General features: G+C 46.0%; 1 protein-coding gene across 1 annotated transcript in view; it reads right to left on the bottom strand.

The window, feature by feature from the left end:
• Positions 1–10,063, bottom strand: part of CDH1 (cadherin 1) — a 70,525-nt gene extending 60,462 nt beyond the window's left edge. Inside the window, exons 1-2 of the mRNA XM_033128028.1 lie at positions 9,888–10,063; positions 8,894–9,008 (exon numbers count right to left, since the gene is read on the bottom strand). Coding sequence (XP_032983919.1) covers positions 8,894–9,008; positions 9,888–9,941 — 169 coding nt within the window. The 5' untranslated portion in view covers positions 9,942–10,063. The remainder of the gene's footprint in view (positions 1–8,893; positions 9,009–9,887) is intronic.
• Positions 10,064–26,362: the final 16,299 nt, after the last annotated feature.

Genomic DNA, 26,362 nt, shown 5'->3' with positions numbered 1-26,362 from the left:
AAGGTGTTACCCAGACAATAGGAAACCAAACAGATGGCCCTAGCGAGCTCAGATCTCTGTTTAGATTTTGATCTGGTGCTTCCTTACACCAAGAAGTGTGGGGCAGAAATGGCTCATCTGACCTTTAGACTCTAGACTGCAAGCTGTTTTGTGACAAGACAATTAGGTAAGGTTACACCAGGGGTGTGCAGGGCTCAGAGAAACCACGGAGTGCCAAGCGGAGACACATGCCCTGAGAACATCCCCTCCTCCTGGCGTCCTTCCTGTGGCTCATTTTGAACGAGTTCCCTCTTTGCTTTAAAACAGAAAGCACAATTACACCTGAAACTAATATACCGTTACGTGACAATTGTATCTCCATTTTTGCAAAAGCCCCGTAGAATAGCTTCTAAAAGCAAAAAATATCTATAGATCTCTACATACACTCTGAGACTTCATGAATTCATTGAACATACTTACTGAGTACCTAATATGTGCCAGGCACTCCTCTAGATGCAATACAGCCTGTGAACTAAATAAAAGTCCCTGGCCTCCTGGAGCTTCTGTTCTGGTGAAAGGAGTCAAGAGAGTGGCATACATACATAGCGTGTTAGATGGTGAAACGTGCTACAGAGGAAAATAAAGCAAAGAAGGGGGGAGGGGAGTGCTGGGAAAAGGGGTTACTATCTCAAATAGGGGGTTCAAGAAAGGCGTCACTGAGAGGGTGACATTTGAGCAAAAACTGGAGGACATACATGAGTGAGCCAAGCAGATATCAGGGGGAAAGTATTTATAGAGAGCATTGACAGCCCGTGCAAAGGCCCTGAGGTGGGAGTGGACCTGATGTGCTCTAGGTACAGTCAGGAAAAAAATGAGGGCAAGAGGTAAGGGGGAAATTAGGGGGCAGATCAGGGAAGCCCTAAGTCACCAAAAGGACTTTGACAGTTTATTCTGTGTGAAATGGGAACCACTGGCTGATTTTCAGTTTGGATTGATGTTTTCTCATTTATATTTTAAAAATCATCACTCTGGCTGCTGGGTAGAGAAAAGACTGTGTTCAGGGAAGGGAAAGGGAAGCAGGGAGACCAGAAAGGAGGCTGTTGCAACAATTTAGGTGAGGACACTCTCAGACTTCTTTTTTGGGAAAAATTCTTCGGGAAACAGGTGTATCAGTGCATTTGAATGCCAAGCCACAGAAACAGGTGTTCTGAGCCTTTAGCTTGGCCAGGTATCATATAACTGAAAGGCTTTCGGCTTGTTACAAGCTCTCCTAATTACAAAGTCTGCTAATTATTATCCAGGCTTTGGCCAATTACCCATGGGGTCCTGTGCCGGCTACTGTTTATGATTTTGTTCCTGGGGAACAGGTTCAACCCTTCCCGGCAGGCCCCATTAGGTCCTAGCAGTGACATCCAAGTTCACTGGGATCCGGCATGTTCTTCCTCTCACTGGGAGAAAGCTACATCCAGATCTCTCTGCCTGGCTCACCCTGAGTAAGTCCCATAGGAACAGGCGTTTGTTTAGGACAGGTCTCCTCCCACCTCCCAACCATGAATGCCAGAATAATTGTATTCTCAGGGACCCAGAAAGTTGAAAAGACAGACAGAAAGGACAAGAAGTGCTATTGACCTGGCATTTAATGGGAAGTGAAGGTCAAAAGGGAAAAAGGCTGAAAATCACCCATCAGCAAGAGACAAAAGAGGCCCTTCAAAGGCAAAAGGGGGCGAATTCCAGCATCACAATTAAAATTAGTGAGATTCAAAGGTATAAAAGACATTATCTTCCAAAGCGAAGGGGGAAGTCCTTTCTCTTAGAAAAGTGAATTAGGTTCCACTGGAAATCCAGGTTGGCCCCAAAGCCCAGGAGGGGCGTGGACGAGAGCACAGGTTACGAAAGATAAAAGTCCAGGAGTGTAGCCCCAGCTCTGCCACTACCAAGCTGGGTGACCTCAAAAAGTTGTCAACCTCCCTGAGCCTGTTCCTTCTTCGAGAGTGGGGGACAATGACGGTTCCTGCCTTGGGCTACCAGGAGGCTTAATTCAACTCTCAAGCCTATGAGGTCCTTTGCAAGACCCACTCCTAACACGTGGTAGAAATAAATATTTATAGTTTAACTTGTTGGCCGCCTCCAAATAAATACTCTCGGCATAGCCCTCCTATCATTTTATGCTCCGAGTCGATTAAGGAAAAACACCGTTTTCCTATACAAACTCATATTTAAACTGGTGCCCAACATTCTTCCAAACTCCAGACCTAAAATTCCCAAACACTTTTTTATTAACGCTACCTACCTCTGGATCCTCAAACACTCAGACTCACCTTGTTCCCAGCCAGGAACTCATTTTCCTTCCCCAACTTGCTCCTCTTTCCCAGTATGAGTACAAAGGAATATTCTAGAAGCTGCTGGAATTACTTTTTGCTTAGAACCATTTAGCTGCTGGGACCTTGAAGTCTTTCCTCTAATCAAAACTATTTTGTCTTCAGAAAGGCAGGCTCCCAATACCTTTTTCTTAAAACGCCCAGTGGGACAGTGGGAAACAGGTTGTCTCTAGATGCTGATAGGGGAGCAAATTGCTACCGTCCTGTGAAAGGCAATATCTGTCAAAATTACAAATGCACGTACCCTAATCCGGCAGACCCACCTGTGGAAATTTATCTTCTGTAAAAACACCAGAACATGTGCCAAAGGATCTACAAATATACTACGTTATTCCCTGCAGGGCTGTTTCCTAAATGATAGGACATAACCCAGTGTCTATCTGAGGGTGGGTTAAACAGACTACGGCACATCTATAGCTACCGAGTTTCCCTGAAAATAAGACCTAGCGGGACAATCAGTCCTAATGCATCTTTTGGTGCAAAAATTAATGCAAGACCTGGTCTTATGTTAGATAAGACCGGGTCTTATATTATAGTAAAATAAGACCAGTCTTATATTAATTTTTGCTCCAAAAGATGCATTAGAGTTGATGGTCCAGCTAGGTCTTATTTTCGGGGAAACATGGTATGACAAAAGTAAAAAGAATGCGGACGTTCTATATTGTTGGGAAACAAAAGAAGGTATAGAACAGTGTTATCTTATGCTACTCTTTGTGTAAAAAGACTATTAAATTTCCGCTTGCATAAATAAATGAGACTCTTTCTGTATTTCCAAAAGAAAACTCTGAAACAGATACACAAAAGACCAATAAAATCAGTTACCTGTAAGGAACTAACTGGTTACCTGTGCCCTGGGGAAGACCTGGGTGAAGGTGGAATGAGATGGAAAGGAGAGTTTTTCCCTTTTAAACCAAGTGCATGATTTGCCTACTTAAATAGAAAGAGAAACTCTATTACCATGTTTCCCCGAAAATAAGACCTAATCGGAAAATAAGCCCTAGAATGATTTTTCAGGATGACATCCCCTGAACATAAGCCCTAATGTGTCTTTTGGAGCAAAAATTAATATTAAGACCCGGTCTTATTTTCAGGGAAACACCTGTAGGCTGAAGTCCAAGGCTGAGCCCTGGCCTACAGAGGTACCCCTCCTCCTATAAGCAACCTTCCCTTGTTCCAGAAGGCACAGTGCCAGGCTGACTCCACTATGCCCTGCTACACTTCTGGGCACCCCATTTCCTCTTCCTAGAGAGTCCTTTCCCCTTCTCTGCCCAGCTGACATTATACCTTCTCATTCACCAAGGCCTAGCAGGTAAAACCGCTCCCACCCCAGGGACAACTCAGAGTGTACTAGAATTAATCACTGGGCACTTTAGTTCATAGAGTTTCTGGAATTTCCCTGAGGGCAGGAGCTGGGTCTTAAGCTAGTGGAGAGAAGTTTGTGCACTGGCTATTTCTCTCTAGACCCCCCTATTCCCACCCCATGCACGCTCCACTTTGTCCCATAGAGCTCTCTTTCGTTGGCATGGCAGAACAACCAGCCTTACCCCCGCTTCTCCATGAAGGGTGCCCTTGGATCCCTGGCCTCAGGGTGACAACCAGATACCCACACCCTGGCTGGCACCATGTATTTACGCATTATACATCTGTGACCTAGCTGCTCGAGCTGTCCATTACCACGTCCAGAACCCCACCCTCAGTGAATTAGCGGCAGGAATACAAATCTGTGTTTTTGAAGTACCCCAAGTGATTCGATGCTTAGAAATGTGAGTGACCCAGTCCCAGGGGTTGAGGCAGAGCATTTTGGCAATGGAAAATCAGACCGGTATCCTTAAGCATGTGCATTATGAAATACTTTTAAAAACCAAACAGAAGCTGAAACATTTAAGGTCATCCTGACTTCCCCACCTTTGGTTGCTCCTTGTCCATTCCTCCCACAATTCTAAACAATGTTTATGAACAGGTCCACAGGCAAACCCACGTCGGCCCACCCTAAACACACTGCACAGTGGCAAGCAAGAAAATACCAGAATTTCCTTTCCTAGCAAAGAGTACTATGGTATAGTCACTGTTTGCACAGTAGTGTTTGCTTTAACACAGAAGCAGAGAGAGTGAGGAAACTGGTTTGGCTGGTTTGCTGGGCGGGATAGAACACAGGGAGGGAGCAAGCACAGGTAAACTTTTGAACCAAACGGTAAGAAGGCTCCAAATATGCCAGGGGCTTTAACGTTTAATATTCATTGAGCACTTGACATACCCTATGACTTGGGTACTATTCTGCCCATTTTACAGATGGCAAAACTGAGGTTTTGAAAGTCCTTGGCCAGTATTCTTCAGCTGGCAAGGGACATTACCTGTATTTCAATCTACGCAGTCTGACTCAAGAACCTTCTAAACATTGGGAAGATGCCACCTGGGCCTTGGGGGAATGTGGAGGACTGGAGGTAGATTAAGAAGGGAAGAGGAAAACTGCAGAAAGAGAGGGAATCTAAAGCCCTCCCAACAGTAACAAGCATAAGCTGAGAATATAAATGGGAAACTTAGAAACAGAGAGGAAAACAGAAAGGGCACCACAAATTTCTTTTTAATTGACCAAAGATGAAAAACACTAACTGACTAACTGCTCTTCCATTTCCAGATTCGGATGTGAGGTCTCCTTTCTCTGCCCTCTGCAGCTTTCAGAGGGAAGCACTCAGTACACTGAGTTCCTGGGACACACTTATTGCCCCATTCCAAAAGCCACAGACCCAACTCTTCCCTGCCCATTTATAGTCAACGTCTAAGGCTGGCCTGAGGCCAGAGTAGGAAAAAGATAAGCCAAGGTATGAGGAATAGTAAATATTTATTCATTCATTCATTAATGTGTTCAAAATGATATCTGAGTGCTTACTCTGTCCTTAAGAAATTCGAGCCACCATGTAGTGACTCTATCTTATTTCTTTATATCTGTCCCACTTGCCTTAACATTCAGCCTACATCCGCTTTATTCATTACTGTAGTCCCAGCGGCTAGCCCAGTTCTGGCACTCAGTAGGCACTCACATATGTTGACTAAATGAATGAATGAATATGCACATTTAACAACAAACCTGTAAGTATTACTGCCTCCCATTTTACACATGGGGAAACTGAGGCTCATAAGCAGTAAAGTGATTTACCCAAGGCCACACAGCTAGTAGCTGAAATCCAAACCTGGATCTTTCAGGTGCTTACTCACAGAACTATCCTGATCAGCCATATTGATTTCATTCCTCTCCTTGAAAGCCTAAAGCCCTGAGAGGAGATGGGAGTTGAGGCAGAGTGGAAACCCAGAAAGTCTGGATTGTGACAGGTGCCTCTCGGGGACTTTAGGGCTTTGGCAGCTTCTGGGAGATGTGAAAGCTGATTGCTTCAGCGTCTGGCTTATCTGGGGCTACGCTTGGAAGGGAATGTGTAACAGACACCAAGGTGAGCATTTCGGAAGAAAAGCCTTGCTCAATAAAAAGCCCCGGAGAGCAAACAAGGATTTCCATCACCACCTGGCAGAGAGGTAGGGCAGGAGCAGCAGCCAGCCTTCCTTAAATGGCCTTGCAGGGCTCGACTCCTTGTGGGACACAAAGGCCGGGTCAGGATGACCCAGTAGTCTCCTTCCCCAGTGAGCTCGGCATAACCCTTGTCACAGAAGTGAGTAATCGGGGAAGCAGTGGTTCAGAGTTTGAGCAGTGGGGGAGTGGGGATCTGATGATGTAAGGTCATCCCAAAGCTGTTTTCCGTGTTTGTTTTGTTTTTTAAAGCCCAGTTTAATTAGGGGGCAAATACTTGTTTCCACCACCTTTCAGCACATCATTTAGAAAGAAGGGGAAATGGGTGTATTTAATCCTCACAGGTGGGTTCCTGTGAGCTAGATCAATCCATCAAGCAGCCAGAGCTCAGACCCAAAATATAAGCTCGGTTTGCCCAAGGCCAGGTGGCAGAGGCAGTAAAGCAAGGAAACCATGGGTTTCAAAGCCTGCTGCCCTTTTTTCCCACCACCCTCCACAGTCAACTTAAAATTGAGTGCAATATATGAGATGCGAAACTGTCTAATAGCCTGGGTTGCTCAAACCAGTTTGTACTGAGAAAAAGGAAAATAATCAGAAACTGAAGATGTTTTTGTTTTTAAAACATTCTCTGTTCTAGAACCTGGAAAAAAACCAACGCGGTAAATACAGGAATCTCACGGAGCACAGGAATGACCCCAGCAAACTACCCCAAGGTCCCTGAATTCAGCCAAATCCTATTTGTGACACTCTATGGTCACTGGTGGACAAAAAGTGACAGGTTCCTTGTTTTCAAACTCCCATGCAGCAAATTCTCCACAGAGCCAATGTTTAAACCCGGTACTAATGTGGCATACCTCCATCTTTCTGGACTGTCCAAAGAGAGTAAGGTCGCTTCCCCCAGAGGTTGCCTGTGTGATTTTACCAGACGGATACTTCCGTCCTGTGGCAATTCCACACTGGATTGGTTGAAGGCGACCCTGTAGTCCAAATAGCCCTCCAAAAGTGAAATGTCAGAAAATCACTGAGTGGGTGTGGGTCTGTGGACATAAAGGGAACGGGAACCGGTCACACAAGCAGTTTCTGGAGACCGCGTCTCCAACCAAGACCACCAGTTGCAGGCCCCCCCCCACCTCCCACCTGGCCTGACCCATCTCCATCACCACCACCTCCTCCTTGGGGTCCTGCCCTGTCGACACCTCTGCTCTTCCAGACATACAGGGAGGAAGACATCTATTTCACAATGGACACCAATTCCCCAGGCAGCCTCTTTTTTTTTTTTTTTTTTTTTTGAGATTACTGAGGAGGGGAGAAAGCAGGAGAAAGACCAGCTGTGGTTCCCTGAGCAACTTACTAAATTGCTTTATGCTTCAGTTTCCTCATCTGCAAAATAGAAATAACAATGGTGCCCACCCTTATAAGGTTCTTGGGAAGATTAAATAAGGTAAAATATGTGACGCACTTGCCCCAGCGTCCAGTTCAAAAGCGAATAATGGTAATAATTATATTATTAATAGGTAATACGATTATTGGTCAGATGTAAAAGCTTGGGTGTGGGGGATAAAAACCGGACTAACTCTCCCTTGGTGCTACCAAATGCCTTGGCGCAGGAAAACAAGAGTGACCAGCACTTGTGTGGGGACACTCCCATTTCTAACCCCTGACCTGCTCTTCAAAGGTGGGTCAACTTTTTATCCTCCCAGAAGCCAATCTTCACAGCCCACTGATACCCATTCAAAACATCCCAAATACCTAACTGCCCATGTCCCACTATGCCCTTGAAGTGAGTCCTAGAACATTCTCAGCAACCTGCCAGAACATGCAATACCGAGGGCAGGACTGGAATGTCCCTGTATGTCAGTTCATTCCCAAGTGCCCAGCACAGGGCCGGGCAGAACATCAAGAGAGAGGCCAAAGAACGGTGGACCCACTGCAAAATCAGGCAGACAACACTTCCTTTCTGACCCAACAGAAAGCTCCACACAACACAGGCCTCAGAAAAGCAAACGTTTAATCAATCAAGGTTCAGTTTCTGTTTTTAAAAAAAAAAAAAAAAAAGCCGCCCACTGTTAGAACTTCCAGAGTTGGAAAACATTTTTCAGACAATAGTGTGATTGGAACAGATTTTTCACGTGGCCAAAGACTGGAAGAATACACAGTGAATTCCCTCAGGGAAATAGTGGGTGATTTTTTTATTTGTTTGTTTCGCAAGTGTTTCCTTTATTGTTATGATAACTCGCTCAATCAACTAAAATCAAAAGGGAGGAGAAAGTGGTTTGGTAGGAAATAAGCACCTGGGAATCAGTGAAACCAGAAAAGAAACCAACCTGCCCTTGCCCTCACTCCTGGGCCACAGTGAAGTAAAACAAAGCAAACTCTAGAATTCTGATTATCACAGCGATAAGGCCCAGAAGTACATTTGTGTTACGTTTTCATTCCCTGAGTCAGAGCTACCAGGTTTTTTTTAAAAACTATTATTCCTTTGGGAAATAGTACCTGTATCAAAATGTTGTCATCTCTATGAGCAAAAGCCAGAGCCTGATAACTGAGAGGGCTCCTCAGTCATCCCAGAGTTGTTGCAGAATGGGGCCTGGGAGAGATGCTAGTGCAAATTCCCACGAAACTGACCCTGAGCAAGTGGACTCCACCCTCTGAGCCTTCCTTTGCTCATCTGTTAAATAAGAATTACCACTTCCCTCCTGCCCTTCCCACATATTAGGTTTGTGCAGTCTGAAACGACAACCTCTAACGTGGTCAGGACACTAGGAAACACACTGAAGGCTCTAATAAGCATCCTCCCCCCCCCAACATAATTAACCGCACCAGGATAGCCCCTTCAACCACAGTGCTCAATCATGATAAAGTTTAGATTCCTACATGTGTGTAAATTCTAAAGGTGTCATTTGAACCACGGAAGAAGGGGCTTGCCCAATCCAGCCCAGGGGAATGGGAGCACAATTTCTCGGATCCTTCCCACTCCCTCCCACCACCCGGCTCCGGGACCCCGGCGGCGCGCCCTCACCTCTGCCCAAGAGTCGGCCTCTCTCCAAGTGCCGCCGGGGCACCGTGAACGTGTAACTTTCAGCGCCAAAGCCAGGACGGCAGGGCTCTGGCTCCTGGCAGAACCATGATGAGACCTGGGGTAGGGGAAAGGTATGGAACCGGGGTGACCTGGGGGGTCCCTCCCAGCCCACACCGAAACCGACAACACCGCTCCTCCCTAGCTCCCGGCGTCGAGATTGTGGGAGGGACCCACCTCCACTCCCCTCCACCCCGTCGGCAGGCAGCCACGCCAAACTCAATCTGAGACCTGCGGCAGCCAAGCCCCCAGGAACGCCGGGGAGAGGAGCCTGCTGGGTCACCTCCTTTCGACCTAGCACCCCATTTCCTTCCCGTCTCCTTTTCCGTTTCACTGGAGCTATCTTTATTCTTCCCAATTCCCCTTTCCTTACACCGGGAACGTTCCCACTCCTAAATCTAGTTCCTCATACCGAAGGCGCTCCAACACCTTTTGACCCCACTTTCTTATCCCGAGGGCGCCCCCATACCTATTTACTACCTTTTCTTTACCTGGTAGTTACCTTTATTTCTATTCCCCTTTCCTTACTTCAGGGATCGTCCCCACTACTTCTGGCTCTCCCTGGACTTGCACCCGTGCTCCCCTTTTCCCCATCCCGACCGCCACCCTGCGCCACCGACTGCCCATACCGCGGCCAACCCGGAGTCCCTAGAGCCTGCAGCGAGGCGCGCCCCCACCTCAGGTCCCCTCGGGGCACTGAGCAAACCGCGCTAGTTCCTCACCCGCTCCCGCTCCCACTCCCATCTCCGCTGAGTCCAGAGCGCCACGCAGCTTCCAGGCCGCTCAGGCTCTTTGGACCCAAACTTTCTTGGAAGAAAAGGGAGCGCGGACGACAGGAGAGAGGAAGGGAGGACAAGAGAGGAAGGAACTTAGGGGCCGGGTCGCGGAAGGTGGGGCCGGAAGGCGTCCCCCGCAAAGCCAGAGGGACACGACGTACCTGCAGCAGTAGCAGCAGCAGGAGCGCGGACAGGCAGCGACACGGAGGGCCCATGGCGGGCCGAGCGCGGGTCGGGTCGGGTCCGGCGGAGCTGGACGGGGCTGGTCTGGCAGAAGTTCCGCGAACACACAGGTGCTTTGCGGCTCTGGACGCCAGTGAGGGGGGCAGCGCCTCAGCCGCCAGGTGAGCCTCGAAGGCCCCGCCCCCGGCCCCGCTGATTGGCTGAGGATGCACCTGCCGGCTGCAGCCAATGAACGATGCGGCTCGGTCCCAGCTTCCTCTGCAGGCAGGGAATGAACGGCCCGCCCCCGATCCCGCCCCGCTGCCTCGCGACCCGGCAACCCGCAGGCGCAGCGGTTGTTAGAATCAGGGTTGCGTGCAGGGGCTCCAGGATTTCGATTACCACCAGGTTCGCGTCCCGGCCTCGCGGTGGGTGCACACTAGCACCTGGGCTTTATCCTTTATCTAGTTCTTTTTAACTGCAGCTCTCCACCGGTTTGTGAGTCTGCAAATCAGTTCATTGGGCAGCACCCACCTTTCTAAGCCTGTTTCTCCATCTTCCAAATGAGATTAATCACAAATGCCTCCCTAAATTGTTGTGACGTTGACATACAATTAAAAGACCAATATTTCCTCACCATAAAAGCTCTGTACAGATGTGAATGATGATAGTAACAATAGATGCTGGGCATTGCAAGTTACTGTACCACGCTCTGTGCTAAGCATTTGACATTGGCCATCTCATTTAATCTCGCCTCCAAACAACCCAAGAGCTTTGTTATTAAACCCATTTGATAGACAGACAACTGAGGCATAAAGAATTTGAGGCCAGTAGGAAATGCTGGAGGGCAGGAACCCAACCTCCTGATTCCAGGGCCATTTCTTCTATTAGCTTCACCTCATGTGGCCCTGGATAGTCTTCAAGCTGCAGCTGTAGTTTTCAATCTGTCCTGTAAATGGTGACCTGCCAGAGACCCTTTAGAGATCATTCAAACGTATTATTTGCAAATAACTATCAATGTCCCATAGCAAGTCAACGTCAAAGCCAAGACTAGAACCCAAGATCTCCTGATCCCCAGACTGGGGCTCTTACCACACCATAGCCACCACTTCCTTTTCTAGAGAATTCTATCCCCAGTAAAATAATTTTAGGATCCAAAACAAAAAAAAAAAGGTATGCAAATGTTAGGTCGGACATCATCCCTGTCTGACTGCCAGGGGCCAGCCGCATCTATGTGTTTTGCCTACCCTGACAAGGATACCATCTTTCCCTTCACTCCGCAAGCATGGTCGGAACTGCAAAACAGTGTGTGGAGTCAGCTGCTCACTAGCTGTGACCTTGGGCAAGTCCATGTTATCATCAGTACAAATGTGTTGAGAGGAGCTGATGCAAGAAAGTCACTAAACGGAGTACTTGGCATCTAGTAGCAACTAACTGCTCAATAGATGTTTAATGTGGAGGTCGTTCTTTGGAAACGACTACCTCCTTTCCCCTTCCTCATGGGGAAAGGTCATGTTTAGAATATTCCATCCAGAGCTAAAGGTAAATCTGAGTCCACTGAAGCTACTTTCTCAACCCCAGAGGAGAGGCGGTGTCTCAAACCAAGACACTATTTCGGGTCAGCTCTGCCCCTCCCCCCTAACCTGTCCCTTCAGTTTTAATGGGTTTCTGAGCACACGCCCAGACCATTTAGATTTCTGCATCTTGTCTTTCTCTGCCTCTTAACCCACCAGGAGGCTCAAAGGGAAAAGGCTCCAGTATTTCCTTTCCCACTGAGGCTCCTGCTGGACTGTGCATTAAACAAGATAATGGAAATACAGAAAGAGGCGTTTCCCCCATGGGGCAGCCTTGTCCGTTTATTTTTTTTCTCCCAGTTATGTAAAAATACATATTTTATACCATCGCTCATCCCAGGGAGCCTTTAGGGCTTTGCTTTCCTCCGTCCAGCAAGCCCTAGCCTTGTAACTCCGCAGCGACTCTCATCGACTCTTCCATTACACTCTGATAATTCAATAAAAAGGATTTTAGAAAACAATTAGGGGCAGTGAGGACAGGTTGGGAGAGACGTTCTCTTCAGACTTCTCGGCAAGTCCTTCTCTAAGCTCCAGGGATTTGGCCGTGAAGGGCTGCCCTCTTTCAGCTGTCCAGGTGAGGAGGGGACACACAGAGGTGCCCTGTGGAGGTGCGGCATTGTGTGACTGTGGGCCTCAGTTTCCTCTTCCATCAAAAAAAGGAAATGCCAATTCTGAGGATCAAATGAGCAGGCGAAGATGAGCCTGTGCTGCTGATGTTGAGCTCTGCGGCTGATGGCGTTGGGTCTCAGGCTGATGGAGGATTCAAATTCCTGTTCTGCCACTAGCTGGGGAGCATGTCCCTTGACCTCTTCAAGTCTGTTTCCTCATCCATAAAACGGGGATGTTGATAGCATTTAATTCACAAGGTTCTTATAAGTGCCCTAAAGTTAGCTGTTAGCACTCTTGGCTCAGTACATTCCTTTCCTTTACCAGTTCTCAGCAAAATTGTGAGCCCTCCTGAAGCCTCCCCACCCCCAGGCTCTCCATTCCCCACCCCCCACCATCAAAGTCTCTTAGGCTACCTCTGGCCTCTGCTGAGAAAACTTTCACACTGACTGGTTAGTCATTTCAACCCTCCCAGGGTCATCTGCATTTTAAAGAGGGTTCTGAGGTGTGCTTCTTTCAAAGAATGAAAACTCTGGAGCTAGTAAACTTCGCCCAGGGTTCTTAACCTGGTGTCGGTGGATGGACTGAGGGTGGGGGTGGGGGGGTCGTGGAACCCCTGAGATTATATGCAATCTTGTCAGTGCAGGTGCTGAGGTCCAATGCCTTCATTAGCGTCTCAACTGGAGTTAAGAAAAATCAAAACCTTCGAGTTGAGATCTCTTTGAGGGCCCGTCTAATGTTAATGGTAGAATTTCAGGCATCAACAGGAGAAAGAAATGTTCACCAGAGTCCTTGCCAGTTGCCCCTCCAGGTAGATGACAGAGCCCACCACTGGTGCTAACCGGGCATCCACCCTTGGGATGACAAACTCCAGGTTTCTTTATTGCAGGCTGTGTCTCTGATGGACGTTCACTTCCTGGATGTCCCGGCAACTGGTCAGCCAGGGATTAAATGATTAATTCCCTGGTCCCTTTCATCTCCTGGCAAAAGGCGGTAATAATAGTACCCTGACTGGGTGGGGCACCCCTGCCCCAGGCTCTGCTGAGAGGAACCCAACCCCCCAGCCCTGCTGGGAGGAATCCTAGGGAAATTGGAGTTGTTAGGGGTTGTAGCCAGATCAGGCTCACTGCAGTGTTGGGAGAGGAGAATCCATTCTACCTGTTCCTGGGGGCTCCTCACACCTCTGCTGGGCTGGGCTGCCTGCCAACAGGCAGGGGAGGGAACTGGATATTCTGCTTCTGCCCTCTGACAAAATGATGGCAACTGATAGGGGTGCCGCCCTTTATGGCTCAGCCGCTCCCGTCTGCAAAAAAACTGTTTTATTTCAAACACTAAGTAAAGAAAACAGTCAAGTGTATATCATGTGTAGTGTAATGAAACACCATGTATCTATCATCTAGCTCCAACAGTTATTTTTTTGTAATTTACATATTTTTATAATTTGTAAACTTTGTAATTGTACCAAATCTTGTTTCATCGTTTCACCCCTGCATTTTTAAAAAATTAATCCTATTTTTTGAAGAGCTGTGCTAGGTTCACAGAAAATTGGAGAGGAAGGTACAGAGATTTCCTATGTACCCCTTGCCCCACACATACATAGCCTCCCCCCTTCAGAGAGGTACATTTGTTAGAATTGATGAACCTATATTGACACATCATAATCACCCAAAGTGCATAGTTTACATTACGATTCATTCTTGATGTTGTACATTCTATAGATTTGGACAAACGTATGACATGTATCCACCATTACAGTGCCAACAGAGTCTCTTCACTACCCTAAAAATCCTCTCTGCTCCACCTGCCTGTTCATCCCTCCCGCCCCCCCGACTCACGTAAACCTCTGATCTTTTTACTGTGGCCATACTTTTGCCTTTTCCAGAATGCCATAGCGTTGGAATCATAAGGTATGTAGACTTTTCACTTAGTAGTATGCATTTAAGTTTCCGCCACGTCTTTTCGTGACTTGATAGCTCATTACTTTCCAAAGCATCATATCAGGAAGCAAGGAATTGTCTGGTTGACTCTATTAGAATAACTAAGTTTCAGTTGGTGTCAACTGATCCCTCCATTATCAAGTTCTCCACCAGCCTTTCACCTTGTGGTTTTAGTACCGCAGATGATGGCTGTCCAGATCCATTAGCTCACTGGGCAAACAACAAACATTTATTAAGCACCTCCATGGGCCAGGCACCCTGCTTAACACTGGGGACACCGAAATAAAATATGGTCCCTGCCCTTAAGCAGCTCATAGGTAGTGAGAGATGCAGACAGGTAAACATTCACCCATTTATTTATTAAATATTATCAATTGCAGACTATGTAACAGGCATTGTGCTAAATACCAGTAATTGCAATATACTGTGTAATAAAAATGATAGCTACCATTTATTGGAGCTTACCATACTCTATATGGCTTCTCAAGAGTCCTCATACAGCCCTTTGAGTGCTATTACTACAACCATTTTACAGATTTGGAAGCAGGGGCTCAGAGAGGTAAAGAGATTTGTCCAGGGTAACACAGTAAAAGTGACAGAATTGGAATTTGAACCCAGGGCCACTGGCCTCCAAAGACTCTTAATCTCCATGTTATACTGCTAAGGTCAGAGCAGGCTTTTATTTCCAGATGCCAATTTGAACTGAGAGGCAAACTGCTTCACTTAGCAAGAAATGGTCTGTCCAGTTGACCTGAAATTGCAGACTCCAAGGCAGCCAAGAGAAGGTGACAGGAGCACAGGCTGAGATGCTATTGTTCAGCCAGGCTGGAGCTTCCAGTATAGCAAGGGGTGCGGTGGGGAGTGCTGATGAGAGCTGGAACCAGGGGGGCAGGCCCTGGGCTGGACCATTTGGTCCTCCAGCCGACAGAGCAGAAGGTACTTTTGCCCATTTTCCAGAGGAGGGGACTGAGGCTCAGATCGATGAACAGCCAGGTCATGGCAGAGGTAGTGTGGAGGCCGGTGCTCAGGTCCAAGGCCAGTATAGTTAAACAGTTCCCAGCATGGACAGTGGTGCCTCACTGCCTGGGTCTTAATCCTGCTCCTCCACTTGCTAGTTCTAAGCTTTTGAACAAGTCACTTAAACCCTCTTTGGACCTCAATTGCCTCATCTGTACAAATGGGGATAATAATAGCACCTACATTGTTGCATGATTTCCAGAATTAAGTGAAATAACCTAAGTAAATGCGACAGACACGAAGTGCTAAATAAATATTAACTGTTATTATTTTCACATTCCATGATGCTCAGGGGTTAGGGCTTTCCCTGAGTGGACTCCATGGGCAGCAGGCTCCCTCTGGCCTAACTCACCCTCTGCTAAGCCCACTGAGAGGGGCGGAGCCTGCTGCCATGGAGCTCCACGGCTGACTGAGTGCCTTCTCTTTGCACAGACACCTTTGTACCTGGTGACTCAATAAAGACAGATAAGGTGCTGCAGAATAGCTGTCGGGCCCCACAGATCTGTCGCTTCCTGTTTCCCACCTGTGAGCAGTGACGGTCCCACCCTTCCTCTCAGAGCCAAGGACACTGTCCACAGGGGAAGGGGAGATAAAGCTTACCTCCAGGTTTGACAAGGCCAACCTTCTCCTGGCTCAACAGCCAATGAAATCACTCCCTACCAAATTCAGCCTCTCCCAAGTCAAAGATACTTGGAAACAAAGGGCTTTTACTTTTTATAATCATGATATTGTTTTATTTTCTTAGTTGATGCCCTTGAATCCTTAATGTGAAGGCTTCACAGTTTAATTTCCCTTTAAAAAGGAAATTTGGAGCTAACACAATGTATTTATCAAATTCCAGGAGGTGTCTAGAACACAGGGTAGGGGCTTGATCTCGTGACTTGAAGCAAAATATCTTTCCTTCCCTAAGTCTCAGTTTCCGGTCTGTAAAATGACTCACTTGGTCTGGAAGGATCATTTCGTTTTCTTCTGCCTCTAAAAACTCTTGATTTTGAGCTTCTTGAGAGGGGAACCGTGTCACTGGCCAGGTTCAGATTTCCTTCTCTTAGGGGCCAAGAGTTCTCATGTGAGTAATATTTACGGATTTGTGATGCTGTTTATTGCTTTTCAGTTTTTAGACTCAACCTCCAGACAAAGCACAAAAGACTTATAGTTACAGAAAACAGAAATATGAATAATTATAACTAGTAAAAATTGGGAATTGCTTGAGAAGGAAGCTGAGAAGCTTGATAAGGACCTTATATCCTCATTCTCCAACAGTATTTCTCTGGAGAAGGAAATTTGGGGTGAGTGGTGAGTTCACAATTATTCATTATAACTAATATATGTGATATACGTATACTCCTTTTATTTCAAATATTGTATCTTTAAAAGATAAAGAAAAATCAATAAGGGCAAAAGAAAATTGAAGATACAAGGAATAAAAGAACTAGATATAGCAAAAATAAAAAATTATTAAAAAAAAAAAGTTTGGTCTCTTCCGCCACAAGTGCAAACTTGTTGTAACTATGGTGAGCATTGAACCCTTTCTGGAAATATCTAAAATAGATTGAGGTGGGGTGGGGGTTAGCAAAGCAAAGGAATGAAGTTCTGATACCTGCTACAGCATGGATGACCCTTGAAAACATTGTGCTAAGTGAAAGAAGCCAGACTCAAAAGACCACATATTATATGAGTCCACTTCATGAAATTTCCAGAATAGGCAAATCTATAAAGACAGAAAGTAGATTAGTGGTTGCCTTGGGCTGGTCAGGATTGGGGAGTAGGAAGGAAATTGGGAATGACTGCTAACGTGTATGGGACTTCTTTTAGAGAGCGATGAATATGTCCTAAACTTAGATTGTGGTGAGGCGTGCACAACCTTATGCATATACTAAAAAATACTGAATTGAGTGCTTTAAATGGGTAAATAGTGCAGTTTATGAATTTTATCAGAATAAAGCTATTTTCTTCTTTAAGTGAGGAGGGAGGTCTTGCTAAGAACAGTCTTAGGAGAGGGCTGACTTTTGTAGCCTTATGCTTCCCACTGTTTTTGTTTCACAAATGGCAAAATCTAGAAACTTTTCTTCCATGCACATATATAATTACACAACAAAAACAACAACAGTAACAATGGCTCTCATTTATATAACACTCAGGTGGCACTTTGCCTTTTATGAGCATATGTACCTCTGAGGAAGACATTATCCCATCCTCTTGAGGAAACCGAGAGGTAACATGATTTTCCATGGCTGGGAAGTGGTCGAGCTGTGGCAAACCCACCATGTGCCAGGCCCTGCACTCAGCACGGGCAAGCCAGACATCCATCCGAAGACCACCCATGTCCATGAAGAATGACCCAACCGACCCAGTGCTAGGGTGACCAATCATCCCCACCTGCCAGGGGCAGAGAGGGTTCCTGGAGTGTAGGATTTTCAGTGCTAAAAGCGGGAAAGTCCTGGGAACACTGGGATGAGCTAGTCCCCTTACCAGTCAGTGGGCGGGGTTAACTGTCCTCTCCTGTGCACGAGTGTGTGTGTGTATAGTGTGCTCACCCATCTGTGGGTTCGTGAGAGGAGTGCGTCTTGATCTTCCCAGGTTCAGCAGTGCTCAGTGAAAGTCCAAGTTTTGTAGGAGGGGAGGGTGGAGCTGGCCAGGCTGGAGCCAGAAGGGCAGGTGAAAGGTACATCCTGCAAGGGTGGAAACCTACAGAGCAATAAAACCAGGGCAAAGAGCAAGGTTTCCATCACAAGCCTTGAAGAAAACTCAAGTCCAGACTGAGGATGGGGGGAGCCTATCATTTTCCAGAGTGACTCTCCAACTTTTCATTCACTCACTCATTCATCCATCCATTCATTCGGTAAACACTCTATGGGCACCTAGTGTGTGCCAAGTGCTTTGCTAGTGAGGGAGGAGCCTCCCTGCCCTCAAGGACCTTTTGGTCTGATGGAATAAACAGGCAAGGGAACCAGGTATTTACAATCCAGAGAAATAAGCAAGGAGGCTATTAACAATATTTACCTGGTAGAGCCTGGGCACGGGGCCAATCAAAATGAACACCAGCCATTACGACCAGAGCAGGATCCCCAGGTCCTCTACTGTGCTTCACCCTTTTGTTTGCTGGGTGGTGGGGAGGTTTGGGGTTCATGTGAGAGGCTATAGGTTTGGGGAGCACTTGAGGGGCTCAGGGAAACAGCTGATTACCAACTGATATGGAAATTTTTCAATACAGTATTTTAGCAACTAGAATAGCCATATCAGTGACCCTGGTTGGAGACCAGCCCTGGTGATGATTCGAGATTAACAAGCCATGTGATGGGCAGGCACACGGGGCTCAGGGAAGGCTTCCTGGGGAAAGTGACACCTCAGATGAGTAGCCAGAGTGTTCCTGGCAGAGGGAGGAGGGCTTAGCATTTCGGGTCGTTCAGTCTCGCTGGAAGGAGAGGCAGGAGATTGGACCCAACAGGCAGGTAAGGAACGTGCTGGGGGAGTGGAGGACTGTGTTAATCATGATCAGCAGCTTGGACTGTGTCCTTAGAGAATGGGGAGCATGGGGAGCCACTGCAGGATTTTAATTAAGATCAGGGAGACACTTGATCCAGTCTGCAAATCCCCCAGGGGACAGACACCAAGGAATCTACTTTTCCAAAGACAAGAACTAAGGTTCAGGGAGGTTAAAACACCTGTCAGATGTCATGCAGCTGGACAGATATGGCAGGAACGGAACCGCTCACTTCCAGAGCACCTTCTCCTCCTACCATGTGCAACAGAGGCTGCCCACTTGTTTGGAGCTTTTGAGTTTGCAAAGCACTTCACAGATTACACAGCACTTTCCTACCACGCTCATTTCAGTTCCCAGCACAACACTGTATTACAGGCAGGGATACCATTCCCATTTCACAGCTGAAGAGACTGAAATACAGGGAGGCTACAGGATCTATTAAGTAGTGAAACCTTGACTCAAACTCAAGCCTTAAGACTTGTTATCCAGTGTTCTTTCCCTTCTATGTGGTGTCTTGGCATTTGTATTGGTCACTTGGGTTGTAAATGCCAGAAATACAAGTACCTAAGCAGAAAAAAGGGAATCTGTAGGCTCATGTACTAAAAAGTTCATGGTAGATGGACTTTAGGTATGCATGGTTCCACGTGGTCAAATATGTCATCAGGGGTCTGTCTTGTTCTGTCTTCGCTTTCCTCTATGTTGACTTTCTTTTTAGAGTCTCCTATCAAGGCAGAGACAGGCTCCCAACCTACCAGTTCAGTGATCCCAGCCACAAAGCACTATACTTTTCCAATAGGTACAGTAAGTCTCAGGTTTCACTTTGATTCCCTGAGTTGGCTCATGTGCACACCTCTGAAGCAATCCTGTGGCCAGAGATAGCTGGGTGGTTCTGATTGGCTAAGACCGGACCATGTGACCAGCCCTCGCGTGAGGCAAGAGAAATCAGAATCCCAGGACCACATGGACTTAAAGGTAGGGGAGTTTGGTCTCCTAAACAAAAATGATGAGAAGAGCGAACAGATACTGGGCACATAAGAAGAAACATTCAAGCAACAGCATGATCCCCCAGTATGAGGAGGAGGCTACTCACCTCGGGTAGGGGTGGGGGTGTCCTCTCTGACCAAAGTACTCAAATGGTGGCAGGCATGGTCTGACTCATGCCTGCGGCTTGTAGAGCCAGCCAGCAAGCTCCAGCCACCTTTGTAGAGCCAGCCAGCCAGCTCCAGTCCAGCTTGAAGCCACTTCCCTTCTGCTGAATGCCAGTTTTTGGCCTGTGCCTGTTGGGGTGGGGGTGGGGGTGGGAGACTGGTTCCTCTTAGACAGAACTTAGTCATGGTGTGACCTAAAAATCTAAAAATATATAAAAATAAAATGTAAAAAGCCAAGAGTCCAAAATAGCCTGACTATGGATAAAGGCTGGGGTCAAATTTACCATAAATTTTCCCCACTTGTGAGCCTCTGTTTCCCCATCCCATTCCTGATGAGACCTGTTGTTGCACTGCAAAACTATCTGAAAGGCAGAACTGGGTAGTATTCAAAAATACAGATTCAGGAGGCAGGCTGCTTGGGCTCAAATCCCAGCTCTACCACTTACTATGTGCAAGTACTGATGCTGTGCCTTAATTTCCCCATCTATTAAATGGGTTTGATGGTGTAGTAGAACCTCACATTTAGGATTGTCTAGACATCAAGTGAGCTGGTACATATTCAGACCAGAATCTGGTATAGAAAAAGGAATATATATAAAGAGTGGCTATTACGTGCCACATTAGCGGCTTTTCATCCATCTCAGGGGACTTTGTCACTATATTCCAGGTGCCCAGCATGGGGCCTGGAACTGAGCAGGCCGAAGTAAGCATCTGTTGAATAAATGAATGGCTTGATGGTTACTGCCACAAAAGTCAGGACTCCTGGACCGCTGTGTGACCTTAGGCGGTTGGCTTCTCTTCTCGAAGCCTCAGTTTCAGCCTCTGTAAAACAGTCCAGACCAGTGTTATATAAACTTTTCTAGTCAGGACCCCCAGAAAGAAATGCATTTTACACTATGCAGGCACATACACACTGAAATTGCATTATCACAATACAACACTTACTTTCCTAATTTTCTATGTGTGATATACTCCGATATTTTTTATTTCCTTCTGTTTTACTCTATTTTATTCTTTTTAATTAAAAAAAAAATGCAATCCTTACCCAGTGGGTAGATTTGAAGCTTCACTACTGCTGGAGACCTGCAGTTAAAAAAAAAAACCTGAACTAGACGAAAGGCCAAGGTCCTTTCTGACCCAGACACGGTGATGATGTTATAAAGCTTGCCAAAGACCCACCAGCTGATTTAGAGCAATGGTTCAGATCTTGGGCCCTGGCAGGAGAAAACTGGATTCAAATGCTGGGGATAGTGGGCTGTGTTGATCTTAGCAAGTTATGTAAATTCTGGGTACCTAGGTTTTCTTCTTAATAAAATTGTGGTAAGAGCATCCCCACGTTTTAGGAGCGGTGTGAGGACTAAATGAAGTAATACCTGCAAAGCACTAAATACACCTAAATGCTCAATGAAAACCGTTTAAAAATTTCATCATCATCATCATCATCATCATCATCTGAAAGAACCAATGTGACACCTGTGGGTAACATGGCAGAGTCAGTGCTCGGCAGATGTTCGCGTTTTCAGAGATTATCACAGCATTCCTTCTGTCTCTGGGGGAGGGAAATGAGTTTCCACGGAGAAAGGCTACTTGCCCAAAGTTACCAGCAAGTCAGAGACAGAGAGCTCTGAGGCGGGGCCTGGCAGGCAGCAGATGTTAAGGTCCCACAAAGAGCTGATTCAGGAGATGTATGGGAAATACTCTTTGCTCACTGCCCAGAACTTCTCAGATCTCAAGCCCTCTTTCTTTCTCTTTGGTTTACCGTCTTCCCCCCACCATTTTTTAAAAGACCGTCCTCCCCCCACCATTTTTTAAAAGTTAAAGTATGCTTTACATATAGTAAAATTCACCCTTTTTGATGTACAGTTCTGTGAGTTTTGACAGACACATGCAGCTGTCTATCCACCCCCCTACTTATATGGAGGACATTTCCAGGATGCCAAAAAATTCTCCTGCACCCTTTGTAGATCACCTCTCCACTCATCCCTAGTTCCCTAGTCCCTGGCAGCCACTGAGCTCTTTTTTGTCACAGCAGTTTGCCTTTCCCAGAATGTCCTATAAATGGAATTATACAGTATGGGGGCCATTGTATCTGTTTCTTTCACACTGTGTCTGTTGCTTTCAAGATCTATCTACGTTGTTGTATATATATATTTTAGTTCTCTATCTATCTCTACCTCTATCTCGCTTAGCAGCATTCCATTGTATGGATCTACCAGAATTGTTTACCCATTTACCGGTTGATGGATATTTGGGCTGTTTCCAGTTTCGGGCTATTATGAATAAAGCTGCTAGGAACATTGTGTGTCTTTGTATGAACATATGTTTTTAGTTTTCTTGGGTAAATGCCTGGGAGTAAAATGGTGGAATCACATAGTTGGTGTATGTTTAACTTTCTAAGGAATTGCCAAACCATTCTTCCAAAGTGGCCACGCCATTTGGTAATGCCATCAGCAACACAGGAGAGTTCTAGTTGCGCCACATCTTCTCCAGCATGTGGTAAGGTCAGTCTTTTAAATTTTAGCCATTCTAGTAGTTGTATTGTGGTTTTAATTTGTATTGACCTAATAACTAATGTTGAGCACCATATAGCTTTCCTCTTTTTTTAAAAAAAAAAAATATCCACAGTAGAAAAAAATTTTAATGCAGAGATAAACAAAAAAAGTTCAAATAAAAATCACCTATTACCCTATGACATTTTGAGCTCTTCAGACAAACATATAATTGCATTTTATTTATTTTTCTGAGTAATTCATGCACCTGGTACCAAGTTTGAAAGGAATGAAAGGGTAAGTGTTGAAAACAGCTGTGGCCATTGTTGTTGCACCTCCCCCCCACTGTTGCAAGACCATGCCCCTCCCATGGAAGTAATTTCCAGGGGATGTAAAGAATAACATTCATTTAGTTGCCCAAATTAAGAAGTCTAACTAAACCTGGTGTAGCAGAGAAGGTGGATCATCAACAGTTCTTTGATGTACTGGTGGGAGCGTAAGGAACAATTCTCGTAAAACTAAACATTCACAAGCCTAGCACCCTGGAGAGTCCACCCCTCAGCATTTAAGCAGAGGAAACATGTGCAGCACGTGACCCATACAAGAATATTCATAGATGCATTATTCATAATAGCAAAAATCTGGAAAAAACCAGATGTCCATTGACAGGATAATGGAATTTTTAAATGCAATAGATTCACACAATGGCTGAATGCAAAGCAATGGAAATAATGGATGGACTGCAGCCACGCACAATAGCATGATGAATCTTAACACGCTGTTGAATGGAAAAACTAGTTCCAAAAGATTCCACACAGCATGATACTCTTCTTATAAAGGTTAGAAACAACTAAAAGTACACAAGATATTGTTTAGACCATATGTATATATGTGATCAACTATACCAAAAAAAGAAACGGAAGGAAAAACATAAATATCAGAAGATTGGTTACCTCTTGGGGAACTGTTAGACAAGGATCCCTAGGTAGAGATAAGGTATCCTTATTCCTTGGGTTGGATGGAGAGTTAAAAATAAATGAATAAGTGAATCAAATTGAAAACTGGGCGTACACAGACCAATGATACAAGTGTATCATGAATCAAAAATTATGATGAATCTAATTCTGTGTACATGAGCTGCATTAAAAATTAACAAGTCAGTCTTCCTTTCTGGTCCCCTAGCCACTTCTGTTCCCCTCTCCAAGGACAACTACTGATACTGCTTTCTATGTATCCTTCAGGAATAAACTACCTTTCTTGACCTGTTCTACAGAGTAACCTGTGGTTTTACTCAACACGGGTTCATGGACAGTCTGTCACGTCAATAAATACAGTTTCCCAATAGCATTTCAATGGTATAATTTTGCACTGTTTAGCTGCCTATATTTTAATAAATTATTTCCCATTCTGGTAGACCTGGGTTTTTTCCAGTGTTTTTTCTCATCTGCAATGTTATGAGGAACTCCTTTATATATACACCTGCATGAACAGGTCTATAGGATGAATTTCTCTAAGCAGAGTTATTGGGTCAAAGATTATGTGCGTATTGCAGGTTTTTGAGCCATGTACGAGTCGTGCCCACCAGCAAGGAGGGAGACGACTGTCTCTGAGGTCTGGCAGCACGCCTGTGCGGCGAGGTCTTTTGTTACTAAAGCTACTGCAGAGGTTATTCATCAGCATAGTAATGTCAACCATTCCCAGGACCTCCCTGTGGGGCAGCAGGAAATGGGGTGGCTTCTAGGGCAGAGGAGAACAACAAGTCTTTATGAAAATGCTATTCAGCAAGAACGCTTTATTAGTACAGATCTTGGCCTTGCATTTGGGCAACTCCCTGCACACTGGACTGGGTCTGTATCTCCTGGGGGGGAGATGAGCAAGAGTCCAGGGTGTGCTGGGTTCCTCAGCATTGGCCCAACTTCCGTTCACTCAGTTATGCAATTAATTATCATGCAGTAGGTAAGAGCCAGCGCTGAAGTCAGATGGCCTGGACTGAAATCCTTGTTCCTCCACTTCCTAGCTGTGTGACTTGGGGCAAATTTAGAAGCTCTCTAGCTAATACTACCGACCTCGTGGGGCTGTTTTGGCACTTATATGAGTCAGTACACACAAAGTGCTGGAAGCACACTGGGCATGCAGAGGGTGCTCTACAGATGTTAACTATCGCCAGATAACTTACCCTGGGCTAGACCCACAGCCTCAGGTGTCCTCAGACTGATGGGGGAGATGGACAGGTACAGAGACATTTACACTTCAGACTGATGAGTGCATTAATGAGGGTGCTAAGAAAATTCTCATGGGAGGGATGCCAAACCTGGAATGCTTCCTGGAAGAAGTGACATAATGGCAGGAACAAAGTCTCTTGTAGACTAAAGGAGAGGCAAAGTGGCTTTGAGAGATGAGAGACCAGCCATTAACTCCCTTTACTGGAAATATCAAGATGGGATTCAGAGAAGATTTTCAGTCTTGGATTTCAAATCATCAATTTCTCAGCACCTGCCTAGGTCCCGGGTACTGTGCTCCGTGCTAGGGGTGAGAGTGTGGGCTGGAATTAATAAGGCAGAGGCCCTCAGTGACCCTAAAATCTAACTGGGGAGATGGACATGAAATGCCTAAGAACCAGACTCTGATGAGATTTACTAAAGGAAGGAAAAAAATGTTAAGGGAACAACTAATTCTGACATTCCCAGGACGGTGGAAGGCTTTGCAGAGGAAATGCTTCTAAGAATTGATCAGATGAGAGGAGATGGGGTGAGAAGGAAAGGCACCCTGGGTAGGGGGAACGGCACAAGCAGAGGTGAGGCAGCAGGAAAGCCCATATTCCAGGAAGGGGGAATTGTCTGGTATGGCTTGTGGGGTTTGTACCTGGGAAGAGGTGAAGGGTGGGCAGGAGTTAAGGATGTAAGGTCAACTGAGACCAAGGCTTGGAGGGTTCATGTGACATGTTACATGGACTTCATCTAATAGGTCATGGGAACGGAACAGAAGTGTTTAAGCAGAGAAGGGACATGATGAGATCTGTGTTCTGGAAAGGTCACTCTGGCACAGATGGGGGAGGACGCCTTGGGAGGCAACACAGCTCGAAGGCCACTGTAATTGTCTAAACAAGAATCTGGTGGGCATGGAGAGGACGGGTGGAGTACTGGAAACATCTGAAATTGAAATCAAAACCCTGAAGTTATTCACTGGTGGCTCATGAGCTGAGTTGTCTAATATCCCTGGAAAAATAAACCTGCTCCTGACCCCACCCAGCAGGAGTAAGAGCAACTTGATATGCTTGTTGATTAGGGAGAGGGAAACTTTTTCCTCTTTATTAAGGGTCAACTGAATTATTAAGGGAAATAAATAAGAGTGTGACATATAAAAGTGAACTGACTTGATTTTATTGTTTTTTCCTTAACAGAACTAATACATGAGATCAACATTTAAAATATTTCTCATGAGACCTAAGTAAAGTGTACTCCACCAAAAACAATGTTGACTTCATTTCCATAGAGACATAGAGAGGGAGGGCGAGGAGAGACAGAAGGGTGCGGAGATCTCAGGAGGAGGAGGAGACGGGAAGACTGGCCAAGGGGTGTGGAGGGGCCAGCAGCAGTGGGAGGAGGAAGATGGCATGGAAGGGAGGTTGGTGCACTGGGCCTACCAGTGGACTGTGTAAGAGTCTTGGAATTGGAAGGTCCTGAGTTCAAATCTCAGCCACGTTTCCCATTTCTTAGCCCTGATTTCCTTAGCCGCCAAACGGGGATAATATCCTTATCATATGGCACAACGAATGTTATTGGATCTGTATCTTAGAAAGAGTAGATTGCTCTGGTCACCTGACTAGAGGGATAAAACAAAGTGCTCTGCAGACGACCTGGCATTTAGAAAGCTCGTAAGACAAGGGCACCATCATCATCGCTTTACTTACAATTTCCTTTTGAAGTTCTGATTGGCCGCTTGTTATTCACAGCTCTTCAGCTGCTCTTGTTGAAACCTTTCTAGACTCATTGATTCATGGGGTTATCCAGGATGGGAGTAGTTTCTTAGATCTTCAGTACTGGGGTTGGCCCAATGATATCCTGCTTTCTCCATCCCCAAGCTTTCTCACTGCTGGGCCTACCAGGAAGCAGCAAGGGGTTACATGGGGTAATTTGTTCCTCTTACCCTCGACCCTTCTACTGCCTGGCAGCTCATGAGATGACACAAGCAGAATGCCTGCAGCTCTCTCCCTCATGCCCTA

This window comes from Rhinolophus ferrumequinum, chromosome 15 (assembly GCF_004115265.2).
Source record: "Rhinolophus ferrumequinum isolate MPI-CBG mRhiFer1 chromosome 15, mRhiFer1_v1.p, whole genome shotgun sequence".
Taxonomy (NCBI): Eukaryota; Metazoa; Chordata; class Mammalia; order Chiroptera; family Rhinolophidae; genus Rhinolophus; species Rhinolophus ferrumequinum.
Note: the sequence above shows the minus strand (reverse complement) of the source record. Positions and strands in the feature narration are given on the sequence as shown.